The sequence below is a fragment of the Hyperolius riggenbachi genome, chromosome 9, assembly GCF_040937935.1.
Source record: "Hyperolius riggenbachi isolate aHypRig1 chromosome 9, aHypRig1.pri, whole genome shotgun sequence".
In the NCBI taxonomy this organism is placed as follows: domain Eukaryota; kingdom Metazoa; phylum Chordata; class Amphibia; order Anura; family Hyperoliidae; genus Hyperolius; species Hyperolius riggenbachi.
In genome coordinates, this window is record NC_090654.1 from 275,194,595 (window position 1) to 275,210,336 (window position 15,742).

The 15,742-nt window shown below is 44.4% G+C and overlaps 1 protein-coding gene across 1 annotated transcript in view; it reads right to left on the bottom strand.

The window, feature by feature from the left end:
- Positions 1-15,742, bottom strand: part of ITPK1 (inositol-tetrakisphosphate 1-kinase) — a 208,147-nt gene that overhangs the window by 178,827 nt on the left and 13,578 nt on the right. The window contains exon 2 of the mRNA XM_068254616.1: positions 1,010-1,201. Within this exon, the coding sequence (XP_068110717.1) occupies positions 1,010-1,104 (95 nt within the window). The 5' untranslated portion in view covers positions 1,105-1,201. The remainder of the gene's footprint in view (positions 1-1,009; positions 1,202-15,742) is intronic.

The following is a 15,742-nucleotide window of genomic DNA, read 5'->3' on the forward strand; positions in this document are numbered from 1 at the left end:
GCGTTGCATAGTAGTAAGGGCCGCTTCACACTCGTTTCAAAACCATATCTGTGGCACCGGTTTTTTTTGCCCTTGACAAAAACAGAGCCACGGATAACAACATTAAAAATAGCCGCCGTCTTCACACACTTAAAAAAAAAAAAAAAAATTATAATAATAATATGGATCCATCCATCGGAGAGTCCGGATTTTGCAAATTTTCACCGAGCCACGAACACAAAAACTCATCTCCCTCCACACAGAGAACTTTTGCACACAAAACGGATGCCAAAGCAGATTGCCCACTGCCTGCGCCTCCCCTCAGCGTTATCTTTGCAGACCTCTTTATCCAATAGAAACACACAGGAAGGAAGGACACGTTTTTGACATATATGTTTAAACGGACTGGAAACGTTTGCTGCAAAAGCACAACATTTTGGAAAACTGATTTGTTTTTAGAAAAACGGATCCGCTTAAAACGCATTCCGATCTGCAACCTGACAAGTGTCTCTCAGCAATAGCAGATAGTGGTTCAGGCGATCCCCGATGGCAGTCAGAGTGAGCAACTGCTATTTAGTAACTGCTTTTGAAAATAAAAGAGTTCTTGAGAATCCCCCCATGAGGAGATGGGCTAGTCCAAAAGCTGTCAGATTTTAACCATTTACTGTAAGTGCTAGCAACATGGGAAAAGTACACATGGATTTTACAATTGCAATTATTTGTGATAGTGTTTCTATTTAACCTATAGGGCTCAAACCAGAGAGCCTCCTTTTAGAAATGGTCACAAGTAACCTGCTAGCAAAACATATAGACAGATCAAAATATGGTCAGTGGAAAGCCAATAATTTGATGTACATGTGAATTTTATGTACATCGTAGGCAGGTTGAAACTGGTCCAATCAAAACTCACTTCCTGCTTATCTTCATTGGCCCAGTTCCAAGCCTCAAACAATTTGCATTTAATTTGTATGCAAGCTGGATTTATCAGCATTTTATCAGCATCTACTTGACTGCCTCGGCTCACACCCACCTGCAGAGGTCGGCAAAGGCCTGGAAGTTGAGTTTCTTGATCTTCTTCTCGCTCATCCAGTACCCGACCCGTTTCCCCTTCAGGAAAGTCTGCATGTTTCGTGCCTGCTTCCCCACAGCGCCCACCAGAGGTCAGCGGAGGTTAGTCCAAAACACAGCCTGGGGCGAGACCCCCGCCTCCTCCACGAGTCACCTGCAGGAAGGAGAAGACAGCTCAGAAACCGCACTGTGCAATTCAAGAAATGTGCAAACTGCAAGCTTTTTTACACAGCGAGAATGATATGGAGGCTGACATATTTATTTCCTTTTAAGCAATACCAGTTGCCTGGCAGTCCTGCTGATCTCTGTGGCTGCAGTTGTGTTTGAATCACATGCCTGCAACACGCATGCAGGTAATCCAGTCAGACTTCAGTCAGAGCACCTGATCTGTTGCATGCTTGTTCAGGGGCTGCGGCTAAAAGTACAAGGCCACGTTTACTGTGGGGTGGCATCTCCTCCACTCTAACGCAGCTCGACGCACTGTAATATGCTACCTATGCCACCCTCACAGTGCAGCAGGTAAATAAGGCGCGGCATAGTGTTGCATCACGTTACAGAAAAAAGCGCCGGTTAAATGTTACAAGTTGTTACAGTGAAGCATTGACTGTATGCGGTGCAACGGGTGGATAACGTGTGGTGCCACTTACCCAATCCATTGCATTCCTGCTGTAACACGAAACGCAGCGGTCACTGTGAATGTGGCCTTAGGCTAGGTTCTTAGTGGGAGTTGTGTTTTCTTCCCGTGAGTGACAGCAGAAAGGCAGCGGATCAGGAAAGAACTGAGGAGTGTTATCCACATGTTGAGTCGCATACAATGAAGCATACAGCCAATGGAAAGTATGCTTCACTGTGCGGTTAAAGCGAACCTTTAACTCAGAACTTCCTCTCTGGTCTTAAAGATAATGAACAGCATAATAACCTCTAAAGAAAAACAATTCCTTGGTTACAGCTGATACAAATCCTGCCTACTTCCTGTTTTCACGAAAGCAGACATAGGGTTGACATCCTGTGTTTACAAATTAACTGCTCTGCCGAGGTAGCCAGCTGACTCAGCTGAGAGATTAAATTACAATTGTCCGCATAAAGAGCAAAAGTGAGCGCACACCAGTTATCTGCCTGAAATTGCTTATAGAGACTTTCCCAAGTCGTGCAACATTCAGTTAAGTAAAGATTCATAGGATATTCAACATAAGACAGAGTCCAGGAGCAACTCGCTTGTAAGATAAAACTTGCAATACTTCAATCAAATATCTTCAAAAAACCTAGGCAGCAATAATTATTATTGATTTATAAAGCGCCAACATATTCCGTGGTGCTGTACAAACTAAGAAACAACCATGGGGTACATAATACAGACAATGGTGTACACTAATAAACAAGATACATAATTAGTGACAAAATACAAAAAAAGATACAGTAATACTATGAAACAATAAGGCAACTACTGTATAGCAGCAATATAGGTTGAGGTCATCAACAGGAGGTGTGGAGATTAGTCGGTCGAGAATCGTTTCGCCCGGCTATTAGGGCTTTATCAAGATGGTCTTGATAAAGCCCCAATAGCGGGGCGAAACAATCGCCGACCGACTAATCTCTGCACCTCCTGTTGACCTCAACCTATATTGCTGCTATACAGTAGTTGCCTTTGGAATTGATAAGTATCACTTTCTTATAGCTGCCTATGTTTTATGAAGATATTTGATTAACCACTCTATCCACCACTGCAGTATATCTACGTCCTCTGTGACTTCATCTAAGCCACGAGTCAGTAGATATACGTCTTGTAGCAGAAGCAGTGCTGTGCAGCATTGGGCTTGCTCCTGTGCACACTTCTGGCACTATCTGATGCCGCACTAATTGGTGAAAGGGAATATATGCTTCCTGAGCTAATGAGATTGATTTTTACTGATAAAAATACTTTATTTTCTCAGTTCATAGTGAAAAATACACTCTGTAGCATTATTTCAGAATCATATATCTTCACCATAAATTGTGACAGGAACATAATTTAAGTTTTGTGATAAGCGGTAAGAATAGCCAAACAAAATGTGTTTTTTATCTACAGTAGCACTTTTTATTTTTAAACGGGAATTGGTAAAACTGAGAACAAATGTGGGTTTTTTTTCTATTTTTTTCCCATTAAAATTCATAGAAAACAAAATTGTTCGAGGGGAAAAAATGGCATACAATGAAAGCCTAAGTAGGGATAAAGTTATTTCTGATTAAATAAGGACATTGCTAAACTGTCAAAACTGTTCTGATCCATAAGTGGGAAACAAGGTCTGGATGCGAAGTGGTTAAAGTATGGGAAGTTTTATCAAATTACAGTTGTGATCAGTCACAGGTGAGGGGAAATTAGACAGGCTAAACTCTCTAAATACATACTGAGTGGATTTCTCGATGTTTTCCTTCTGTCCTGTGCAAGAGTTCAAGTCTGCTTTAAAAACAGGTGTTATGCAATAAATACATTGCATGAAGTGCCTTAGAGTACGGCATTCCGACCAAACGCACCGCAACGGCCGCGCCGTGAACATCGCCTTGCTTTTGTATAACAATGCAACGTTCCAAGTTACAACGCGGCCGCTACAACACAACGCAATGCACCACTGTGAAGCCAGCCTTAGAAGCAGAGGATCAGCAGGATTGTCAGCCAACTGGTAGTGTTTAAAATTCAAGAAACATGTCAGCCTCCACGTCCCTCTCACTTCAGGTTCCCTTTAAAGGGTTAAAGGGAAGGAAGGAGAAAAAAAAAAGCAAAAAGGATCTTCGTTTACAAAAGCAGAGGGGGTGTAATTGCACCGAAACATAAATTATTCAGTAGTGTTACTCAACGATTCAGTCACAGGAAGGAGAAGAGCGAGCAGAGGACGGCGGTCGCGGATGATGCAAAGAGCAAATGACATCAAACTTCGCAAGAAAGGAAGATAAACAGCTCACACTTTCCTAACACTCGTCCCATCATGGCTATCCCCCCCCCCCCCCAGGGCAGAGAAGACGGCACACGCAGGGCCATACATCCAGCACATCTGACAAACGATCTATAGATCCTCAAACTACTGATCAGTTAAAGGGAACCTGAACAGAGTAAAAATATTTTAAAATAAACACATGATGTACCTGCAAATGAATATTACATACTTACCTCGTCATCAAACATTTTGTCAGAACTGGAATATATCTGTTTTCAGTTATATATCACTTGCTGTCAGTTACAACTGAAGTGCAAGGTAATCTCCATGTTTCCCTATGGCTCATGTGGACGATATTACAGTTTAACAGTGTGCTGATGAGGACATTTTAAAATGAAGGACGGGTAAATTTGACTTTTAATTTTCAGTGCAGGTTTCCTTTAACTTCCAACTGATTTCCAGCAGTTTATAGATGACATATTGATCTATTCATCAGTAAGGCTAGGGGTCACCCTTGACAAAAACCGCGGGCATTTTCGTGTTGCGAAAAATGCACATAATGCTTCCCAATGCACAATCGCAGTGCACTGTAAGCATTGTGTGGTTTGCAGCTGAAGGGGAAAAAAAAGGCAGACACTGTGGCTAAATGTTAGTCCAGGAAGTAGTGGGAGGAGGGAAGGGGAGGACTGGCGGACGTGTAAGCTGAAAAGGGGTGTCGGCAATTCTGGGCGTCAGACAAAGCCGCTAGTAAAATAACTGTGAAATTTCCGACATACTAACATTGAGCAGTGGCTCAAGCTCCAGGTAAGTTTAGTATGGCATTTTTTGCTCTGTTCAGAGTCCCTTTAAAGCGGTATCGTCACCATAAAAATAAAATTTCAACAGCAACTGGTCTGAGTGTATTAAGTGATAAAGATGCTAATCCTGCATTCAAAACTTGCAAAACTTTTTCTGCTGTTATGATTTGGAGTTATCACATACTTAAGGAAACACTGGCCCTTTAGTAGTCGTGCCAAAGAATTGCATGCTGGGGGTTCTTTTTATCTATAATCTATTCCTCCTCTTCCCTTTATTTCCCTGCCAGCTGCTTATCTGAAACCTAATCCCCTACTCACTTGTGTTTACAAGCAAGGCTGAGGCGACTCAGCGATTGGAGGAGACAAGAAAAAAAGTAAAGGGCAGAAATGACATCACGAGTTAGCCTCAACTGTGGGCAAAAGACATGGTTCCCACCAGGAACAGAATTCTCGTAATTTACTATATAACATTCACTGAAATCAAAACGTGGACAGTACAATACATGTTATGTAAGTAGATCAAGTATTTATCTACTTATATATGTGTTTTTTTTCCCTGGCATAGTATGGCTAATCCTCCTGCTTTAAAGGAAATAAACATGGCAGCCTCCATATCACTCTCACCTCGGGTTCCCTTTCAGGTCTGTGTCTCTTATTAGTTGATAACTACAAGTCTCAGCATGCTAGGAATTTATTGCGTTTTCTCCCTGGGGTGTATTATCACAGCCGGCTGATAAATGAACTCCTGGTTTAGGACAAGTTAAAACAGCTCAACCTTCTCAGGAATAGGAAATGGCTTTACAGAGAATGTGAACTGAGGGGATAGAGGCTGCCATCTTTGCACCACACAATATAAATATATACATACACTTATGTGTATCGGACAGGTTTGTTGCTATAAATTATTTTTCATAAAATCCTGTCCAACATCAACTTGTGCAAACCGTGAGTGTAACGAGAAAAAGTTCCCCTGGGGGGTACTCACCTTGGGTGGGGGAAGCCTCCGGATCCGATCGAGGCTTCCCTCGTCCTCCTGTGTCCCACGGCGGTCTCGCTGTGCCCCTCCGAACAGCGGGGATGTAAATATTTACCTTGCCGGCTCCAGCGCAGGCGCAGTATCGGCTCTCCGCTCGGAGATAGGTGGAAATAGCCAATCGCTGTCAGGCTGCTCTACTGTGCAGGTGCAAGTCTCCTGCGCCATAGAGCGGACCCGAAGGAGATGGGCTATTTCTGCCAATCTCCATGCTGAGAGCCTCAACAGCGCCCCCGCTGGAGCCAGGGAAGGTAAATAAATCAGCACTTGTCAGGCTTGTCGATGGAGGTTTCCGGAACGCTTCGGGGGAGCCAGCACTGGACTGCCTGCAGCTACAGGGGTGTGGGAAGCCTCATTGGGACCCTAAAGTAACCTCCAGGGGACTTTTTTTTGTTACAGAGTCTCTTTAAAGAGAATCTGTAATAAAAAATGTTTTTAAAAAAACTGCCCCTGGGAGGTACTTACCTCAGGAGGGGGAAGCCTCTGGATCCTAATGAGGCTTTTCTTGTCCTCTTCACCCTCCAGGGTCCAGCGCTGGGACCCCCCGAACTCCACGTGCGGCAATATTTACAATCTGCGCTCCTGTGCAGGCGCAGTACCCGCTTTCCGATCGTCTCAGGCAGAAATAGCCGAGCCCGATTGGGTCTGCTCTACGGCTCAGGCGACTCAAGTCTGCTCAGGAGGGTGCACCCGATCAGGCTTAGCGATTTCTGCCTGAGCCGATCGGTAAGCGGATATTGCCCCTGCGCAGGAGCGCAGATTGTTAATATTGCCGGGCGCTACTGTGCCTGCGCACAAGCTTGTCGGCTCTTGTTGGGGGGAACCCAGCGCTGGATTTCTGAGGCTCAGGCTAGGTTCACAGTAGGACTTGTCCCCATAGAACCGCACCACATCATGTTGGAAAAATACAAAAGCTTTATTTAGTCACAATAGGTTACCATAATAAAAACAATTAAAAATACATCTCCAGGAATCACACCTAATGAAATAATAAATCAAATTGACAATATTGCAATGCAACAGCTTCCAATACAACCCACTAATATGAATCAAAATAGCAATGCCAACAATAGGTAGCTAAAGTGCAGAGTGCAAGCAAGAACAGTGCTAAAAAATAGGAGGTGAAGAAAGCAGAAAGCAGAAAGCAGAAAGCAGAAAGCAGAAAGAGGATGCCCCCCCCCCCCCCCCCCGCGAGCACCGCTACAGCGCTCCAAAGAGGGCCTCCACTGCGGTATGAAACCCAAGCTGGGCAGCGCCAGCTAAACCAACGTGTAAACCAAGTAGGAAGCTTACCAACTGCTGGAAGGTGGGGTGGAAGCGTGGTGTGTCCGGGAAGTGCCTTCGCGATTCGCCACCACTGCGGCTTCTACGGGGCATGTTTCATACCGCACTTTACACCAGATTCCGGAATCAGCTGGACGGATTCCGTTTCCCCACACTTTTCACCACCCTTGCATCCCTTCAGTGGAGGCCCTCTTTGGAGCGCTGTAGCGGTGCTCGCGGGGGGGCATCCTCTTTCTGCTTTCTTCACCTCCTAACTAACAAACAACTGAAAAATCAATGCCCCATTCACAGTGCACACGTTGCGTTGGTGCCTAACGCTGCATGTTAAGTAAAAGTACTGCATGCAGTGCGTTATACACGTTATTAGCTGCGTTGGACTGTTTGCACATGCTCAGTAATGACTTGGATGCATACTTTTCATTGCCTGTATTTTTTACTGTATCTGCTGTATGTGACGGTAACGCTGCGTTGCCACTTTTTGGGCGCGTTGCATTGTAAGCTTGCGGTGCGACTTTAACGTGGCATCAAAACGCAACGTCCCACTGTGAATCTAGCCTTAGGAGCGCGAGGGACACATCCGTGCTTATGGGGCTGGAGGAAGCCCCGGGTAAGTAAAAAAAAATGGCAATATGGCTCAGCGCTTAGTCTCCATAAAGAGAACCTGAACTTAAAATTAAAAGTCAAAATAAACATTAATAGGTCATACTTACCTCCTGTGTAGTCTACTCATCAATCTCTTTCTCCTCTCCTGTGTCTCATTTGTCCACTGTGATCAATGGAATTCTCCGCCTTCCATTTTGAAAATGGCCATTACCCCATAACGGCTTCCTGGTCAGCACACTGTTAAACTGTAACATCGGCCACTTGAGCCATAGGGAAACATGGATATTACCTGGCACATCCAGTTGTAACTGACAGCTGCTGATATATAACTGACAGCAACTGGTATATTTCAGTTCTGACAAAATCTTGTCAGAACTGGAAGGGATCACTGTAAGAAGCAAATGGCGAGCTTCTGAGAGGAAAGGATGGTGAGGTAAGTATGTAATATTCATTTGCAGGTACATCATGTGTTTATTTTAAGTAATTTTACTCAGTTCAGGTTCCCTGTAGGGCCCATTCATACTTGAGTGTTTTGCCGGCGATTTCGGCAAAACGCTCAAACGCTAGCGCTTTTCAAAGCGCTAGTGTAATAAAAGTCTATGTGCCTATTCTTACTTGGGCGATTTGCGCTAATCGCAGCAAATCGCCCAAAACCGCGAAACCCAAATGCGTCGCCTGCACCATTGTCAGTCGCTTTACCGGCGATCGCGTTTCAGTGCTATAGAAGTGCTAAACGCGATCAAAAAAAAAAAAAAATCGCCAAGTGTGAACAGCGATTTTTTGGCGTTAACCAAAAAAAAAAAAAAAAAAAAAAAAAAAAAAAAAAAAAAAAAAAATCGCCAGAGCCAAAACGAACGCTAGCAAAAGCGCTAGCGTTTTGCTAACAGCAAGTGTGAATGGGCACTTAAGGTTGTGTCACACGAAAAAACTATTTTTCCCTCTTCCTAAAAGAGAAGGCATTTGCATAACTTTAGCTTCACATCACCAAAAGTTCCTCCCAAAATGTATCACTGCAGGTCAGAGAGAGCGAGAAAACGCAAATCATCCCTTTATGTGCCTGAAAAGCCTGAAGAGCCAGGCCCGCATCCAGAAGGGCCGGTTTACAGCATGCCAACAGGCAATTCATTTTACAGAAGCGTATAATCCAAGTCTGTACAGCTACAAGCTACTACTGGCCTGACATAGCTGTTAGCAGATGCGCTACCTGTCATTAGCAGGATCTGCTGCTACAAATCTCCAGACAAAGGGGGCAAATTACTAAAGACTCCTACAGGAGCTAGATTACCATCACCCAAAGTGATCGCTTCTGGTGATAGTTTAGTGGTCACGTATAGCCAGGTTGCTAAATGTGGCCACTAACTATCCAACTTCTAGTGAAAATCGTTGAGCGATTAGATAATTCTGATCGGAAGCGATATCGTTCACTACACCATCAACGAACCAATCTTTGCTTCCCATCTATCACAACTGACAAGAAAATCCAAATTTTGGTTAGACGAAAAGCCAAATCAGACAACTGTTTTTATAATCGTCCGTAATTGATTGTGCCCATCAACTGAGATTATTTACAACCAATCCGATCAGAATTTCTGATCGCTTAAATGATTTTTCGCTAGAAATTGGATAGTTAGTGACCACCTTAAGATCTTAAAGGAAATTTGAAAGAGAAAAAAAAAGCAGATTAAGTTACCTGGGGCTTCTTGCAGCCCCCTGGAGTCATCCTGTGCCCGCACCATTCCTCCTGAGACCCTCCAGACAGTAGCGGCAACCCCCTCAAAGCAGGCCGGCAACACGCCTCCTCATCGCGTCCCCGAGCATGGCAGGGTTCTGCACATGGGCAGTATGGGAAAATCATTACTGGGCATTTGCAGAATGTTCATGGCAACAGGAGCGAGATCAGAGTGCATGCTCAATAGCCTCCGACTGGCCACGACCAACCAGCTTTGATGGGCTCGCCACTGCTCGCTGGAGGGCAGTCTAAAGGTGGCCATAGACACACCAATATCCTCTTTTTCACGAGCTCATCTGTCAACTGCTACCGTCCCACCAGCCAGGCGCTTATTTTATCTGCCTTATCTGTTTTCTGGGGATTTTTTTTTACAAAATCGCCTGACAGAATCAGGGCCGGTTCTCTCGTGAAGCAAGGTGAAAGACTTGCATCAGGCGCAGAGATTACAGGGGCAGCATGTTTGTACTGTGTGTTTACACTAACAGCATGCAGTCAGTAGGAGGAGGTGAAAGGAGAGGAAAGCGAGGTGAAGAGGTCATCATTGGGGAAAAGCAGCTTGTTGTGCTGTGTGAGGATTCTGACAGTGAGTGAGGAGGGGGAGGCAGGAGAGCAGCAGTGTTTCATTTGACTTACACAGCAGAAGGGAGGAGGTGGCACTGCTGTCCTGACTGAAGAAGAATAGAGGACGACCGACTAGGACCAGCCCAAGACAGAATAGGAGCCCCACTAATCTGCTGTGATGAGAATGGTCGTCTGCGAAGTGCTGTGGAAAGTATTTCAGAGCCATGTATTGTAGATGTATACGGTAATAACAATAATAGCACAATTAGCCTCGCTCGAAACCACAATGAGCAACATGCCAAATGCGATTATTCTAAATACCAGCGCTTATTGTTGTCAGAGAATAGCAAGAGACAAAAGTGTCTGGATACACCCAAACTTTATACAATAAGGTGACGTGAAGGAGGGCGGGCAGTGATTGGCTGAAGGGAGGCGGCCATCTTTATTCGGCAATAATGCCAGTTGCCTGACTTCAGTGCTGACGCTCCGCCTCTAAGGCCTTTTCCAGACGACAGGAGGCTGAACTGCGCACTTGCAGAGCAGGTCAGCTTCCGGTCTGCCGCCCGCCAGTGCAATTTAAATGCAGCGGAATTGCAGTGGTAGTAATAATACACGCATGTTAAAGTGAATGGGAACAGCATTTAAAAAAAAATGAAGCAAATACTTACGTAAGGAGAGGGAAGGCTCTGGGTCGTATAGAGCCTTCCGTCTCCTCTCTCGGTGCCCTCTATCCTGTGCTGGCTCCCCCCGTTTCAAACTCCCGCCGAAAGGGTATTTGGAAGTCTTCGGGAGCCATGTCCTCCCGAAGACGTGTGGCTCCATACTGCACAGGCGTGAGCGTGCAAGAGAGCGTGCTTGCGCAGGCGCAGTACAGGGCCGCCCTTCTTCAGGAGCACTCGGGCTCCCTGAGGACTTCTGAAGCCTCCTTTGGCTGGGTAAAGCAGTATTTGACTAATTTAGTCAAATACTGCGACCGGGCGAGCCAGCACCGTAACGAGGGGACCAGAGAGGAGCCGGAAAGCTCTATAGGACCCAGAGCCTTCCCTCTCCTTGGGCAAGTATCTGTCTCATTTTTTTAAATGCGGTTCCCATTCACTTTAAAGCAGTAGGATTAGCCATACTATGCAAGGGGACAAAAAAAACATATGTAGATAAATGCTTGATCTACTTACACAACACATGTATTGTACTGTCCACCTTTTGATTTCAGTGAATGCTATATAGTAAATGAAGAGACTTCTGTTTCTGGTAGGGGCCATGTCTTTTGCCCACAGTTTAGGCTAAATCCTGATGTCATTTCTGCCCTTTACTTTTTTTTTTCTCCTCCAATCGCTGAGTCACCTCAGCCTTGCTTGTAAACACAAGTGATCGGGTTTCAGATAAGCAGCTAGGCAGGGAAATAAAGGGAAGAGGAGGAATATATTATAGATAAAAAGAACCCCCAGCATGCAATTGTTTGGCACTGACTACTAAAGGGCCAGTGCTCCTTAAAGGGTAACTTCAGCCTAAACAAACATACTGTTATCAAGTTACATTAGTTATGTTAAGTAGAATAGATAGGTAATATAATCTCTTACCCACCCTGTTTTAAAAGAACAGGCAAATGTTTGTGATTCATGGGGGCTGCCATCTTTTTGGTTGAAAGGAGGTGACAAGGAGCAAGAGACAGTTCCAACTGTCCTGTGTCCTGATTATCCCTCCCAGCTGCACACGCTAGGCTTTAAACGACAAATTCAAAAATGAAAAAAAAAAAAATTGCACCAAAACAGCAGAACGAGAACAACATCAGAAATCCCATTATGCTTTGCACAGCATCAGGGGAAAAAAGCCCAGGCAGTTTTCTTCTGTGCAGCTAAAAATGAGGCTTGTATAAGAGAAACAAAGTTCTGATGCTGTGAAACTGTAAGGCCCCGTTCACACTGAACGCGTTTCCAGCTGCGTTTTGGAAATGCGTGCAGGTGGCCGACACGCACGACATCAGACAGTGCATAGAGTGCAATGTCTGATGTTCACACTGCATGCGTTCCGGACCTGTGCGGTCCGGGAACGCATGCTGCACGCATTTTTTGCAAAAACGCGTGGCTGTCCCATTCACTTTTCAGTGATGGGATCAGCCACGCAACGCATACAAACGCGGATGGCGTGCGTTCGTACGCGTTGCGTTTCGCGTGCGTGCCCGTCCGCGTTTGTAATGTGAACGAGGCCTTAAAGAAACACCAAGCCTTTTCAGTGCTGCTGAGTCGATTTTTAGTCCGGAGGTTCACTTTAAGTATGTGATAACTCCAAATCATCACAGCAGAAAAAGTTTTGAAAGTTTTGAATGCAGGATTAGCATATTTATCACTTAATACACTCAGACGAGTTGCTGTTGAAATTTGATTTTTATGGCAACAATCCCGCTTTAAGTGCTGACACACAGTGGTGTTAGGCCTGGTTCACACATAAATCTGCACATTTCCGGTCAAGTACTGGCCTGTCAAGTTATGCATCAGTTTTCTATCAGTTTTAGCTGACTGGACCGAAAAAGTACACCATTTATGTGTGAACACGCCCATAGAAACACATGCAAAAACTGATGCCAACTGTCAAAAACTGACAGGACTGGACACCTGATGTGTGAACCCAGCCGAAGAGCCCGTTTCCATTAAACCAGAGGTGTCAAACTCGAATACAAAGTGGGTCAAAATTGTACCAGGGCTGTGGAGTCGGAGTCGTGGAGTCGGGCAATTTTGGGTGCCTGGAGTCGGAGTCGGTAAAAAATGCACCGACTCCGACTCCTAATTAATTTGTAACTGTAATTAAAATAGAAAATATGATAAAATGTTCTATTTCTCAGATAATAGTCATTAAAAATAATGTGTATATGTATATATATATATATATATATATATATATATATATATATATATATATATATATATATATATATGTATATGTATATGTATATGTATATGTATATGTATATGTATATGTATATGTATATGTATATGTATATGTATATGTATATGTATATGTATATGTATATGTATATGTATATGTATATGTATATGTATATGTATATGTATATGTATATGTATATGTATATATATATATGTATATATATATATATATATATATATATATATATATATATATATATATATATATATATATATATATATATATATATATATACACACATATACATATACATATATACATACAGTAATAGCTGTGCTTAGTCCACAAAAATGAAATAAACCAATCAAAATTAGTTACTTGTGCTGCTTCATTAAAGCAGTTCCCGTATTTTTAAGGTCAGATATACACATCTGATTGTGACAGTATATATGATGTGTACACAGGAATCTCTTATATATACTAAATAACATCTATGCTGTAAGAATAAAGCCTGATGTGTAGCTGTGTCACTAATAGAGATGGTCAACGAGATGGAAATAATTCTGCATTGATGCTGATTTAAGCAAATGTATACACTCCCTTTGCTGATGAAATCAAATAATTTGATATGTTGTTAAAATTTGGTTTGGTGATTAAAGGGTAACTGAGACGGATGAAAAGTAAAGTTTTATACATACCTGGGGCTTCCTCCAGCCCCCTTCAGGCTAATCAGTCCCTCGCTGTCCTCCACCACCCGGATCTTCTGCTATGAGTCCTGGTAATTCAGCCAGTCAGCGCACTCCGGCCGCATGCCGCTCCCACAGCCAGGAACATTCTGCACCTGCGCAATAGTGCTGCACAGGTGTAGTATGCTCCTGGCGGCGGAGTGTGTGCATGCGCACTACGCCCGACTGGCTCAAGTACCTGGACTCATAGCAGAAGATCCAGGTGGTGGAGGAGGACAACGAGGGACTGATTATCCTGAAGGCGGCTGGAGGAAGCCCCAGGTATGTATAAAACTTTAATTTCATCTGTCTCAGGTTTACTTTGTTACACAGTAGTACTATACTCTACATATACACTCCCCACAGAGCTGCAGGGAATCCGCTGAGAATGCTGTGCACATTGAACACAGAGGTGTTGTCTGTCACCCATAAACCTTGTTCAGATTGTGCATGAAGAATGTGTAATAGAGGAAGAATCCCCTCATTCCCCTGCAGAGTACTTGCACATCACTCTTACATGTACCCACACTTACATTGCCTAGGGCCTGATAGATGTTCTTTGTTCCGGTTTGTACCTTTTACAAGTACTCTTACCAAGAACTAGTTTTAGTCTAAAGGGAATAAATATAGTAGTCTACATATCCTTCTCACTTCAGTTGTCTTGTAAAATTCCTAAGCGTTGGCAGTTAAGAGACGAATTTCATGTTACATACTTTTAATCAACAAAATTGTAATATGCAAATTAGAGGAGTCGGAGTCGAGGAGTCGGAGTCGGTGGAATCCTAAACTGAGGAGTCGGAGTCGGTGGATTTTTGGACCGACTCCACAGCCCTGAATTGTACACTGGGACCAAGTCATGGTCCAACCTCCATGTCTACTGGCCATATCACTTCCTTATAAAGTGTTCTGGTGTCTAGTGGCCATCCTCCCTCCCTTATACAGTTCCCTGGCGTCTAGTGGTCACCCTCCCTCCCCTATACAGTTCCCATTTAATGGCTCTGAGGGACAAATTTGGCCCGCGGGACATGTATGCATTAGAAGCAGTGCGATGCGGCTCCATAGATGCATCGCACTGCGGCTGTACTGTAACCAATGCAGAGCAATGGAACAGCTTCTGCTGGTTTTGTGGAGCACTCCGGGATTCTGATGCATGCTGCAGATTGGCCCAGATTGGTGCAGATGCATGCTGCAGATTGGAGGAGACGGGGGGCCGCATCCGCCCCCGTCTCCTCCATTCTCTTTTGCATCGGGAGATGTGGAAGTGACGTGAATGGGAGCGGAAGTGACGTGAATGGGAGCGGAAGTGACGTGAATGGGAGCGGAAGTGACGTGAATGGGAGCGGAAGTGACGTGAATGGGAGCGGAAGTGACGTGAATGGGAGCGGAAGTGACGTGAATGGGAGCGGAAGTGGCGTGAATGGGAGCGGAAGTGATGCGTAGCCGCATCGGCTCCCATTAAGTTGAAACGGGCTCTAAGATGGCGGCAGAGGAGTGTGACATGTCGCGTCGGAGCACAGCCGCGGCCGCACTCAGATAGGACTCCATGGGGGAGGGTACGTGTCTAGTACCAAGCGGTATCAAGCTCCCGGCCGGTGCAGGAAAGCAGCTGAAAGGCCGTGGATCAGTTGCTTGTGTGAAAGGGGCCTCATACTATAGGTCACTGGCCCAAAATGAGCATGCAGACTAGTTGCTGTGACTTCACTGGCTGCATGCTTGTTGCAGGGCTGTGACTCCACTGGCTGCATGCTTGTTGCAGGGCTGTGACTCCACTAGCTGCATGCTTGTTGCAGGGCTGTGACTCCACTGGCTGCATGCTTGTTGCAGGGCTGTGACTCAAACACTACTAAAGCCAAAAAAGATCAGCATGACAGCCTGGCAACTGGAACGGTTTATTAGAGAATGATGATGGCAGCCTCCAAATTCCTCTCACTACAGGTTTCCTTTAAAGTGAACCTGAACTGGGTAAAATTATTTAAAATAAACACATGATGTCCCTGCAAATGAATATGACATACTTACCTTGCCGTCAGTTCCTTTCAGAGGCTCACCATTTTCTTCTTACAACGATTCCTACCAGTTCTGTCAAGATTTTGTCAGAAATGAAATATATCTGTTGCTGTCAGTTGTAGATCAGTTGCTGTTAGTTATAACTGAAAGGACAACTGATGTGCAAG